The sequence below is a fragment of the Propithecus coquereli genome, unplaced genomic scaffold (assembly GCF_000956105.1).
Source record: "Propithecus coquereli isolate 6110/MARCELLA unplaced genomic scaffold, Pcoq_1.0 Scaffold202, whole genome shotgun sequence".
NCBI lineage: Eukaryota > Metazoa > Chordata > Mammalia > Primates > Indriidae > Propithecus > Propithecus coquereli.
In genome coordinates, this window is record NW_012145190.1 from 2,468,135 (window position 1) to 2,481,245 (window position 13,111).

Consider the following 13,111-nt stretch of genomic DNA (forward strand, 5'->3'; position numbering starts at 1 on the left):
TGGTAAATTTTTTTTTTTTGACCAAAAATAATCTTGTCCAGATTAAGCTCGATTTCTTTCAGACTGGGACTCTAAGTAGGAACGCTTCAAGAGCTCTTCCTTTCTCTGCTGATTTCCTGGGAATTGGAAGTTTCATAAGAATATCTGATGTGCTGCTTGCTTTGTCAGGAGTATCAAATACCCTCTCTCTTGTCTCAACTCAGGGAGAACTTCCCACTACACGACAGTGGCTAAATATCCTAATCTGCTTTGTGCTGAGAACTTAATCTCTAGAATTAGGACAGCATCTGTCCTTGTCCCCTTTATCTGAACCAGTAAGATGGAAAGGAAGAGCTCACTGAAGGAAAGGAAGAACAGGGCCAGGAGAATAAGACAGCACATGATTCTGGAGGATTAATCCACAGCAGTCCTAGACTCTGTCAAGAGGTGATCTGTCCCGATCAGAACAAAAAGCACAACCATGAATAGTGATTCTGAACAGTTTTGAAAAATGAGCTCCTTAATGAGAATTAAATAAAAGATAAGAAACAAAACCGTCACAAAGCATTTCACAAATCTTTACCACCATCATCTATTTATTCAAGTTCCATCCAGCCATTCATTAAAAAAAAAAAAAATTTAAGTAAATATTTATTATATGCCAGGCTTTTTAGATAGTAAATATCAATTAACTTTCTGCTTCTCTTGATGGGTCAGTACATAATTGGAAGACAGAAAAATGAAGCTGGAGCAAGGGCACCAATTTTAAGGACAAAACAGACCTTCAGTCACAGTTTTATGCTACCATCAAATAAAGTTCCCTATGGAAGCTTCTTCCTCTGTGAGTTCTTTGGTTCAGAAAAGATGTCCCCTACTTTGGCAGTGTTTAGGGTTAGAATATAAGCAAGAAGGAAGATTCCCTGCGCAGCCCCACCTCAAAGCCTGACCACCTAGGTTCCTTACAGGGAGGGAGAGAAACTGAAAACCAGTCATCCAGGTCAGAGCTCCTCCCTAGTACTTAGCTGTCGCTTCAATTTCCGCCTGGCGAAGAAGAGAAAGGGTGACTCACTTGACTCCTACAGCCTGGGAAGATAATTAGAAGGGAAAAAGAAAATTAAATCCTTAGAACACTGAGGTGCCCATAATTTTAAAAGTCTCATTCCCAGAATTGTCCACTGTGGCTACTGTGGCCTCTTGAGCTTCTGAAAGAAATAAGGGTATCCTCCATCCCTGAGGAAAACTAAAGTGAGTAAGAATGAGATATCAGCCCTTCCACAGGCCCAGCTGTCAATCTTCCTGACCCCATCCTTTTTTGTATCATTGTAAGCAAAGCAGCTCACCCAGTTTCCTGGGTAGCCTGCCAACCTACTCCTGGATGACGAACTTTACCCCACAACCTTCTTGATATCGACCCATCCCAGATGAAGTGTGTAATCCTATATTGAATTCCAGTATCTCCTGACAAAATAAAGCCTGCCTCCACAGTGGTAGAATCTAGAAATGATGCATATAACTCAACTTCATGGGCAGGATTTGCTTCTAGACCTATTGCTTCTAATCTTAGCACTCCAACTGAGGGAACACCCAACCAAGGTGAGGCATGTGTGAGCAGAGCCTGTTTATGCCATATTCCAAATTCTGCTTGGCTTGAGGAAAGGTTTTCCGTTGCTATAGTACTTTGCCAGATTCCTAGGTGACCACCCCAAGTGGCCTGTCTGAATCTGTTGCCTCTGATGGAAGGAGACGAGGCCAGAGCTGAGGAGAGGAGTTGTTGAGGCTCGTCCTCAGACTATGGCAATAATCACACAGCTCAAGAAGCTTAGGGAGTGGCCACAGCCCAGAAGGCTGGCTGACTCATTGACAGGACTCCCAGACCTATACCATCCCAGGTAAAACAGGTTCTTCTGCCCACCCATTCAGCACTCCTGTTTTCAAGGCCAAATAAAATTGGGAGAGTGGGTTCCAATATGCATAATCCTGAAACCCTGTTTCCTAGCACTCTCTAACATTTCCTATTATAAAAATGGTTAAATTCCTGGAAAGAAAAACAAAGTTGGAGTCCAGAAGCCCTGGATTTTAATCCCTGCCTCAATTAATGTTTTTGCTATGTAGCCTTAGGTAATCCACAGGAAACTCTACAAGCTTGTTACTTCAGCTACATAATACAAATATGAGAATAAAGAAGAATATCTGAAAAGCTTCTGGAATTCTTTTTAAGCCAGCTGGCTTAATACTGCGCATTCACTGGATGGAAGACACAAGAAAACATTATTAACTATCACCATCATCACCAATTATCATTCCAGCTCCACCTTCATCCTTAATTCCACTTCCCCTGAGGTACCAGGGATTTGAGGCATTAAGCTCCTGAAGGATAGGTCTATGCATTCCACCCATGCCTAGCATATTGCTTGAGCATATGAGTAGTGTTCCTTGTTGATGAGAGAAGGCTGGAATGAATGTTCCACTTCCTGCCCTTGGAGGTCCTCACTTAGGACTGCTTTCCTCAAGAGTCTACGGGAAACAACTTCTCCCTTTATAGGTAAGTAAGTCTCTCTTTAACACACTTGATTTGTGGTGCCTCTGTAACTCACACTTTCAAGCAGCTGAATGTTAGATGTAGGACCCGGCACTTATTCCTGGATAAGAAAACAAAGTGGGAAGGAAAAAGAACAACCTCTTCTCAATTAATGTCTTAAATCACGAAGCTGCTCCCATTCAAATCCGGTGCTAGCATCTCTACAGTCCGGGGGGGAAAAAAGACTAGAGGGAGGGCCACTGAGGCTGCCCACCTCTCTCTGGGTAAAAGGGTCGGAAGGAACCAGAGGCCAGCTATGTTATGGATGGGAGCCTGGAAAGATCATCATGGATTTCTGGACAACTTTGACTTTTATCCTCCCTTTAGAGGATCACCTGAACCAGAGTCCCTACCCCAAACCCCTCCCCACTATCTTTAGAAATGGACAAAATGAGACACTGACTGACTTGAATAATTCACAGCTAGAGACTTCAGAGAAGATACAACTCAGTGATTTCAAAAGGTGTTGCCAACAGCCCTGAGGAGGTCTCAGGGAATCCCAGAGAGGCAAAGAGGAGACACCAAATGGCCAGGCCTCTACATGCCAACCTCAGTTGAACCAGTGCAGCCCTTCTTTTCATGTTTTTTTATATATAAAATTTCATTTGAAAAAAGGGTCATGTTGCTTAAATAAACTGCTCTAGGTCAACTACCTCATTATAGAGAGGAAGAACTGAAGTCCACAAAGGTTAACAGACTTTATCAAAAACAGTCTCCTGACCCCCAAAGAGCACTTAATCCCACTTACCTAGCAACGCCCTCTTGCCAGTCCCAAAAGAAGACTAAACTATGACATATGAGGATCTAGGTAGTTATCTTAAATGCAAAGTCTAGTACCTAACTGGGAGGGAGAGGGTTATTTTAGAGCAGACACTCTTCCCTCCCAAATAGTGAAAAGACAGGATCCCCACCACTCCTGCTTAGTTTCAGCACTGGACAAATTCAGTGAATGAAAGGGATTAGGGTTCTGGGGGGAAAGCTTCAATTGTCCTATCCAAGCTTCTTTGGGACAGATCACTATTTCTTCGATAACCAAACTCAACTGGTAATTTCAGTTCACAGCTTTCCCTACTTGACAAAGAAACGTGGAGGTTACATCCTAATTAGTTGAAGCCAACATGCCTCCACTAATTATGTCTGTCAGCTGAAAGGGACTCTTCCTCCTACTCCCAGTCCTCTAGGTCCCAAAGTAATTCTCACCTGGGGCTTATACTGATGTAAGAACAGCCAGTTGTAGCCTGGTGAAGAGAACAGGAGGATAACAGAGTAGTTACAGATTTACGGTCCCACATAGGAGCTGGTTCAAAGAAAGCCTCCCTCTTACCTCCCCATTTAAAACCATGAACCCTTTTTAGGTTGTATTATGGTTTTAAACAGGGGGTTCGCCAAGAAATTGAACCTCAAAAAGGGTAGAATCCATGGGAAACCAGTTTTTGAGAACAGTGGTGCCTCAGCAGATAAATGCTTATAGAGCAAATATTATTGTTAGATGGAGGAGGAGAATTTCAGAGGTACCAAGAGCTAAGTGATAGAGTAAGATAAACAGGGTGTATATACCTTCACAAAGTGGGCAGGGAAGAAAGACCCTTCAGGGAAAGGTGAGCCCCGAAATTGGCCATGTGGAAACTAATGAGGGAGTGTGGGGGGTAGAATTCAAACTATGACTTAGGACTCTTCTAATTTCGGATTAGAGGAAATAATTCCAAAGAGTCAATACTGTCCTCCAAAATCCTTTTTCCTGGGGTTGAAAGACCATGGAATAAGGAGGGCCCCTACTTTACTGGCACCAGGGAATGAGAAAGTAGGTTAAACAGCTTCAACTATCGGTTGAGAAAATGCCTATGTCAGGACAACTCTTTGTGGGCAAACTGGTATAACCAGCCAAGCACTTCAATGGTTCCAGATTAGCAAATTAAAAACAAGGATTCTGCTTGCCTATCTCAAAACAGGTAGGTTGAAAGAAACTACTTAGTCCCTTAAATTTCCTGGCTTCTCCAAAGGCTTTGCCTCTTGACAGAAAATAGACCCTCCCCAATTAAGCAGGTCTAAGGGTGTCAAATTGGTCTTGTACATACCTCTCCTGACCCAGCACTACAACTGCTACAAGGATACTAAAATATGTGTCCCTTGGTTAAAATGTTGATTCTACTCACTAGCCATATCAGTAGAAACCAAAACAAGTTCTGAACCGAAGACTCACCCCTTCTTTTTGGTAGCCAATACATGAAGAAGGACAGAACAGTGAACATGGTGAGTTTAAGCAAGAGAAAAAGATTATGAAGAAAAGAAAAGTCAGATATAAAAGAGCAGGGCTGTCTCTAGATCCTTGAGGGATTCAGCAGGTGTGTTCAGGCCAAAAAACCTATGACTTCTATACTTCATAGGAAGAGATGAGAAGTAAAATGCTGCTTATATTTTAGATATTCAGTCTTTCCTTCCTTGTTTAAACACTAGATAGAAAATACATCAGTATTACTTTACTAATTCTTTTGGCAAAGTGACCCATTTTTTCAAAATTTCTTTTGGCATATGAAGCTCAATTTGGGGGGTTTTCTTTCCCTCCTATCTCAGATTTAATTTCTGAGTAACTGTCTCCACCCCAACAATTCCTGCTTCAATGAGCCCAAGCTGCCTTTATTCCTTACCACTTCATTTTCTTCCTCTTTCCAGCAGCCTCATATTGCTCTGAATAGCACCTCACAATTAGGTTTGAGACTAAACCATAACAAAGTAAACTTCCCAGAAGATCTAGCATGTTCTGATGACTCCAAGAGCTGAAACTAGAGTGCTAAATCAATGACTCAACAGTATAAGGCTCAGAAGGCTGGTGCATGTTAAATTTATACACAGGTGACAGCAAAGATGCTTGCCAGATGGTCGACAGCTAAAGGGAAGGGTAAATCACTCAGTCTCCTCCAGTAACAAGTAGATGAACAAAATCGGAAGACCCTAAGTGGGAACGATGCTGATCTTAGATCCTAAGTGGGAATCTTTCAATACCAACTGCTTTCCCCGACAGAACCAGGGAATGAGAGAATTACTGTCATTCCTGTCAACGGGAACTAATGGAGGAACTCTCTTCCTAAATAAAACTTGCCCTTTCCCAGTGGCCTTCACTTCCCCAGCCTTCAGTGTTTAAGAGTACAGAGAAAACCACCTGAGTAACACTAAAAACCAAAACTGTCTCATTGGTATAGCCTATAAATCAATTCTGAAATTCTCCAGTACTCTTGTTTCCACAATCTCAAACCTAAGCTTCAGACATCCTGGGAAAAGCCATTAACATTAGAAAAGCCTCTAGGCTAGTCTAGCCTAGCCTAGTTCTCTTTCTCTCATAGGATTGATTGCTTAAGTTGCTTCAAGTCTCTCTGGTGGTTTCCTCCCACTTCCTTCCCAGTTTAAGATCATCTAATGATGGAGCTGGGTAGGATAGTAAGAAGACGTCCATATATTCCAATGTAAGGGAGGAAGGGGAAGGTAGAAGATTCAATGGAGTAAAATTTTTAACATGGCTGAAAGGATAGGCTTTTTCACACTTTTCTTATGTATCTCTAGGATTTGGATTTACCCATATCACACACCAAGGACTAAAGAGAAAACATACCTCCTCACCTCCCATGGAGTCCCCTCCCCACCCCCACTGCTGGGAGAAAACTCACGTAAAGGCAAAGAAGAGTGTCGTAGCTCCCACTAAGAAGATGGCAGCTGCTGAGACTGGGACATACTTGCTGGGTTTGAATCTCTTTCCAGACTCTGCGGGCATGTTGGAGCTCTAATGGGAGATCTGCCCTGCCGCATAGCCCAGGTCCACACAGCGGCAGAACAGACAAGAAAATGGGATGAGGGAAACAGAGAGTACAGAAGGAAACCAGGGAAACAGAAAATTTAAAATTATCACCCTTCCCCCTCCCAAACAAAACCAAAGGTCAAAAGTTCTCAAATGAAAAAAAGCATATGGGAGGGGGAAAGGTGATTCTAAATGATGAGTAACCACCTCCCCAGAACAAGGCAGAAGGGGAGATTAAGAAATACAACTTGTACAGTCTAAAAATTGGAGACAAACAGTAGGCTGTACACATGCAAATGGTTGCAGGTGGAGAACATGGACAGTCAGACAGATCAAGATATAGCTCATGGATGGAGGCAGGTCTTCAAAAGGAAAGACGGGGAGGATATCAGGGTAAGGTAGAAAACTTCGGGCACAGAAAATTCTTCTGAGGAGATACTGCAGTACCTCCACGACTACACACTTCCACAAAATGTGAGCTGCCCCTAAAAAGAGGTGTGCCCTGTGTTTCTATTTTAATCCAAGGGCCCCTTCCAGCTTTAAAGAGAAGCTGTTTTTACTGCAGTCTTGTCCCTTTTCGGCAGTCTTCTCAATGCCACCACTCCTACACCTTGACTTCACCAGGGCTTGTACTCTGGCAGTGGTAGTTTAATTTTATTTCTCTCTTGATGGCTAAAGCTGGACAACAGCTGTTACGAGGTTGACTTGTAAATCCCTTTCTTTCAAGGGGGAGGGAAAACAAAGAGAGCAAGCTTGTCTGTCTTCAATCTCTTCTTGTTATTCCCAAGCCCTTTAAGGGCTCCGTTTCCTATACAGTTCATGCAAAACTAAAGGAAAGCTTAAAATCCTTGAAGCCATGTTCTTCCCAATAAGCAGAATAAGACGAAGAAATCAATTCCACTTGATGATATTTTAAAAGATTACTGAGGATGAAAGAAAAGTTCCAAAGATGTCCCTGTTTCCAGGTTAGTCAATGTCTCTGATCTTTCTTCTTCAATCTTAGGCTTTCCGGATGCAGAGTTCAACTGGGTTACGGTGCCTCACCTGGAGAAAAACAAGTATCTTTATCAGAGAAATTCTTTCAGGGCATTTCTTAAGAACACCAAGGCTAAAACCCCACAGGCTGCTCCTCTGTTAAAAAGTGCCTTTTTAAAGAAAGATTATTTTCCACTTCACTTATATGTATGTGGGGAAAGACCCTGAATTGGTTGGATTCAGAATCCTTCACTCTTTTAAGTGCTGTTCAGATTGGAAGGAAGAGAACACGGCTTTACGTGGCCTAAGGTTATCAAAGGACCAGCTCTTATAAGGGAACCATCTCACCTGACACAAATGGGCAGTAACAAATACCAAGAATATCAAAATCTAAAAACAAGGGCACAACAGTGAGGGTAGTCCTAGAACAGAGATTTCTCTTTGACAAAGAGAATATCCATTGCTACAGTGAAGAAAGAAAAAATTAACATAAAAATTAGGACATCAAGTCTTATTTCCTTCTGTGTATGTCTCTCTCTCTTACCTTTCTATGCTTTTTAGTTATAACCCTGAAAAGGAAGCTGAATGTTTGGTCTTCTGTAATCACTCATTAAAGAACCTGGGTGAGAATTATTCTTGCCCAGAAAGGCAAGAGTTCTCCTATGAGAAACTAAGTCTACCGTAGGGGTTGGTCCTCTTCCCAATTCAACAGTTTTTTATTCCTGGATTGGCCTATTAGGAAGTAAACTAAGCTCCACCTTCCCTAATACGATTAATAGTAACAATTATTTCTGTTGATGACAGTAGCAAAATAACACCAGGACCTCGGACTTTACAGGATGCTTTTCATCTAGTGATCTCAAAGCACTTTACTCACATTATCTGGTGACACAGTCCCTTATCCCATTCTGTAAATTGAAGGCTAGAGAATGCCTGAGGCCATCCCACTGAATCACTTGAGCAGCCAGGTTGAGAACCTAAGAGCTCACATGCCCCTTTGCTGACACAAACTCTTTCTACCTCTTTCTCATCCAGTATGCTACCTGCTCAGAGATAACTTGGAACCTGCAGACCAAAAATTTTACTTCAGTTAGAATTTACAGAAAAAGCAGTTTTATTCTCCTAAAGCGGTCTAGTATTTTTTTTTTTTAATTTTTTTGAGATGTGGTCTCAATATGTTGCCCAAGCTGGTCTCAAACTCCTGGGCTCAAGTGATCCTCTCATCTCAGCCTCTCAAGTAGCTGGGACTACAGGCACACACCACCACATCTGGCATAGTCTAATATTTCCTATTACCAGACACATAGATTAAAAATATCAAAAGATTCGGACTGTGAAATACACATGTGCCCCGGAATTTATCATCTCCTCTCTCACCTGTGGCATAGAAGACAAAGGTACCTGCCTTCAAGATTCATCATCTCTCTTTAAAAATAGGGTTCAGAGGGCCAAATAGCAATAATGGAATAGAGCAAACACCCAGAGATTACAAGAAATTGTTACAGTCCTAAAAAAAATAAATCCTCTCTAGTTCCTGATTCTATGATTATTTAACTCTCAGTTTCCTGTATCAAAGCCCAACCTTCTGAATTTAGGCCTAAGTAACTTTATTATCAAGAAGCAAATTCTTACTTGTGGACTGTACATACTATAAAAGCAAACTTTCCCCTCAAAACCCCAAAGGTTAGAGAAGATGGAAAATTACACTACTTAAATTTTACCTGTAGAAGGATACCATATATTACTTCAGATTATATTTTCTACAGGAAAAAGGCATGGACAAATACTGCCATAGTAATGCAGAGTCATGAAAGGCCATACAATTTTGGGAGTACAATACTAGGATACAAAAGAGATCAGCATCTGATATGTTTGTGCGCTATACATTATAAGGGACAGGATAAAACCTAAGAAATTATTGGGTATAAATAAAGATAAATCAAGTCTCAGCAGAAGAATGCACTGCAGATAATAGGATGAGACTGGAAGCATGAGTATGGTTCATCACAGCCTGGATCCATACCAGTATCAGAAAAGTATACACGAATGCATATGACATATTCAGGTACAGAGTAAACCATGGAATGGAAGTATGTATATATAAAACAAACAAAAAAAACAGAGTATGTGATATGAAGGCTTTAATAAGGTTTAATACAGGTACCTCCTTAAAAAGGTGAATGGGTATGAGCAGTATAACTGACACCACAAGCATTGTTCGTTGAAATAAAGCAGTGTAACAGTACAATATAGTAAAACTCAATACACAGTAATGGAGATGCCATGGAATAATCCACATGCCAAGATATGGAAGAGCCAAGCAGAAGTTTAATTATGGGTGAGGTAGCAAAGTACATGGCGATATAATTCTTGTAAACATTAGGTGGGTTTTATAGAATGGGTCATAAAGAGCATTCTGAAGTGATCTGATACAGGACAGAGGGGTAATGAGATAAAAGGATGGGGATGCAAATGTAAGAGCAACCTGGACACGATGGGATCAACCAGGAAGTGCAGAATCCAAGGCAGTAAAACGATCCGGAGTGTAATATATATGTGATCCTACAACTGCCTTCATAACTTTTAAGTCACTTTCTTACTTCTCATTTCAGTGTTTTCATTTGGCTAAGTGGGTAAAACACTTTCCACCTCCCTGCCCCACGAAGAAATTCCTATAGGTAAAATATTGGCAAACACATTCGAGCTCCACTTCTAAAAGTACAAAGTACTAAAAGCACAGAGCACCCGGCTGGTGGGGGTAGGGGAAGGAAGTGGACGGGTGGGAGAGAACAGGTAACAGGATGAAGCTTGAGCCAAAATAAGTATCAGCAGAGTACGGGCCAGGGACCCGAACCGCAGAGAGGTAAAAGGGGAACAGCAGCACCCAGTCCCCACCCTGGAGCTGAGGCAAGGAGAATCACCCTCTGGGGCAGAGCTGACGACCGCTGAGACCGAGCAGACTAAATCCACAGCGGCGAGGCCCACTGGGGCTGAAGGAGCGGGCTGCGGGGCATGGCAGAGCCCGGGGGCGCAGGGCTGGGGGCGGAAGGGGCGGCGGCTGGACGCCAGACGCCGAGCACCGGGGTCCCAAGCCGGGTGGCCCGGCACTAACCCGTTCCGAGCCCTGCCGGCCGTGGATCCCCGGCCTCTACTCGTTGTCCGTTTCCGCGGCCCACGGGTCCTGCCACAGTTGGATGACCCGGCCCGAATGAGGGACGGGGCCTCAACCCCCTCTCCCTGGTCGGTCCCCCTTCCCTAGAGGTCACTCTCCCCTCCCACCTCATTGGTCTGGCACTTCCGGTTCCGCAGGGGCTGGTGTCCTCGGTACTCACCCCCGGCGCGGTGCCCGTCACCGCCGCCGTCGTTGTCACCGCCGCCTCCCAGCAGTGCCGTCTGGCCTCTGAGAGGCAGCGCGCGGCCCCCGCACGCTCCACGCCCGCCCCGCTCCCGCGCGCTCCCGCCCGGCGACGCTCGCCTTAGAGCCGGCGCGCGGCCGTTGCCCTCAGTGCCGGGTCTCGAGCCCTCCCAGCGTTCCCATTGGCTCCCTGGCCCGGGCGCGCGCGTCGTCTCGCGCGGGGCACGTTTCTCTCATTCATGCGACTTGTGCCGCCGCGCCCGCCCCCGCTCACTCTCCCATTCACCCATAGCCCCCACCCCCACTCCGCTCTGGAGCGTGCGCGCGAACTCCAGCGACCGCGGCGACCTCGCGCTCTGATTGGCTGCAGAAGCACAGCGCGTACGAACGCGAGAAAACGAGAGCGCGCGCGCAAGGCCGACGGGTTCCGGCGACGACTGGGAGAGGAGGATTGGCGTACTGCGCGGGAGTCAGGAATGAGGAAACGGGTGGACGAGTCCGCCCTTTTCTTGCGTCCTAACTTCTGTTCCTACTGTATTCAAGCAAACACCCTCAGAAATAAAAAAGAACTAAGTGTGTATACTGGAAGTACTCAAAAGTAAGCAGCTATTCTCCCGAATTCAGCATACCCCCTCCAGGTAAGCGTGGTACAGTCCAGACAGGCTTCTGTCTTAACCAATTACGGATGGGCCTCGCCGTGTTCCTGCTTCAGCCCCTTCACGCATTGGCCAACCGTAAGGTGACCAAATAGGCCTCGCCCGCCCTCCTTTTTTTTTTAATGGAGAAAACTTTATTTAAAACAGTGTAGCTAGAGAAGTCTTCGGTCCCGAGAGTTCATTGGTCCCAGCAGAATTTCAGGATGATGGAATGGTCTGGGCTATATCTCCCACAGGGAGGGGCGCCCGGACTAGAAGAGCCAGTGTGGGGCGAAGCTCTTGGCAAGGGCCGGAGAAAAAGTCGAAGGAGAGCGGGCTCGAGCCTTGGAGCTGCAGTGCGAGCCGGGAGAGGGAAGCGTAGTGAGTGCGCGCCATCTACGGCGGTGGCAGCCCACCGGAGTGCTAGCCGGCTCTTGGCTTCGCTTAATTCTGTTAGTTTCCCACTGCAAGCACAACGGGTGGGCGGCCGCAGCCCTAACCTCGTCCAATCCGAGAATACACGCTGGGAGGAAAAGGTTCTCTAGAATAGCTCCTGTGCCTGGCGAGCTGCTGGCCAACTCTTTGTAAATCACAGCGCTATGCTTTGCCCTAATTAGCCCAAGACCCCTGTGAACCCAATAGCAACGCCATGAATTCTCTCCTTTTTCAGTTCGGGCCATTTCTCTTTGAAAGCAGCTCTGGCTGTTACATAATGGTCCTACAAAAAGGCGTCACACCAGCCAAGTCTCTGAAGCCAGCGTTTCTCACCTGTGAAGGATGATTCTGAATCCTGCAGTCTGTTCTCAGGTTTGGTCTCAAACGTTGCTGCTTCAACTGTGGTTCTGATACTTTAGCATAGCATTAGGTAACAAGGTAAAAGAGAAAGTTCTACCTTCTCCTATTTTCTAGAGTCTAGTCTAGTTCCTGTTCTGACATGACATATATTATCAGTTCTAGTTCATTCTTGCTAAGGGATTCAATACAGCATTTATTGCAATACACTCGAGAGTTTTTTAATTACTATGTATGTTTTCAAATCTTTACTTTGGACCATTATGAAAGGTAAATTTAAGGTATTATTGGAGATACAATATTTCTTTAACTTATAGAGTATTTTCTACCATAAATCATGTTTCTTTAAGATGAAGCCAAATTTCATGTTTCTGTTGTATGTTTTCCTTGGATTTTAAGATTTCTTAATTTCATTCTCTTCACAAATTAGGCATTTTTATCTTCCTGCTTTCAGCTAAGAATGTGTAAATAGTGATGTCTCTTGGGGAGACGGTGTTAAATGAGGAAGAAAATTCAGCTTTCCACCATCCAGCCACACATACTGAACTCCTCTTGGACACTAGTTTGAGTTGCCAAGCTCTTTCTTAGCTGGATGAGCACTAACAGGTATAATCACCATCCCAAGGTTTAGAGAAAAATTCCACTTTCTTGTCCAGTTTTCCTTGGGATCACGCAAAGTAATTCCTGGAAAGGATGTTTAATAGAACATAAGATTTAAACTGCTAGCCACTTCTGAAAAGTATCCAGAGTAAAATCTATGCTAAAACAATGGGATATCCAGACCACCAAACTTCAAATTATATCAAGTAATACCTTATAATTTTTCTAGTGTAGTTTACCTGCACTTTTTCAAATCCTCTTCATTTGCATTCTTATGCCTACAGATGGCAAACCATAGGGTTGTTTTTTAGTTCAACTCACTAGTAAATAAACAACCACCCTTGGGTTTAGAAGCCATCATAGGAAATGCCCTGTCTTCAGCACCAAAACCAAATGACCTCTTTATGTGT

General features: G+C 44.1%; 1 protein-coding gene across 1 annotated transcript in view; it reads right to left on the reverse strand.

Annotated features, from left to right (window-relative positions):
• ZDHHC5 (zinc finger, DHHC-type containing 5) overlaps window positions 1-10,942 on the reverse strand; it is a 24,367-nt gene extending 13,425 nt beyond the window's left edge. The window contains exons 1-2 of the mRNA XM_012643969.1: window positions 10,652-10,942; window positions 6,217-7,388 (exon numbers count right to left, since the gene is read on the reverse strand). Coding sequence (XP_012499423.1) covers window positions 6,217-6,320 — 104 coding nt within the window. The 5' untranslated portion in view covers window positions 6,321-7,388; window positions 10,652-10,942. The remainder of the gene's footprint in view (window positions 1-6,216; window positions 7,389-10,651) is intronic.
• Window positions 10,943-13,111: the final 2,169 nt, after the last annotated feature.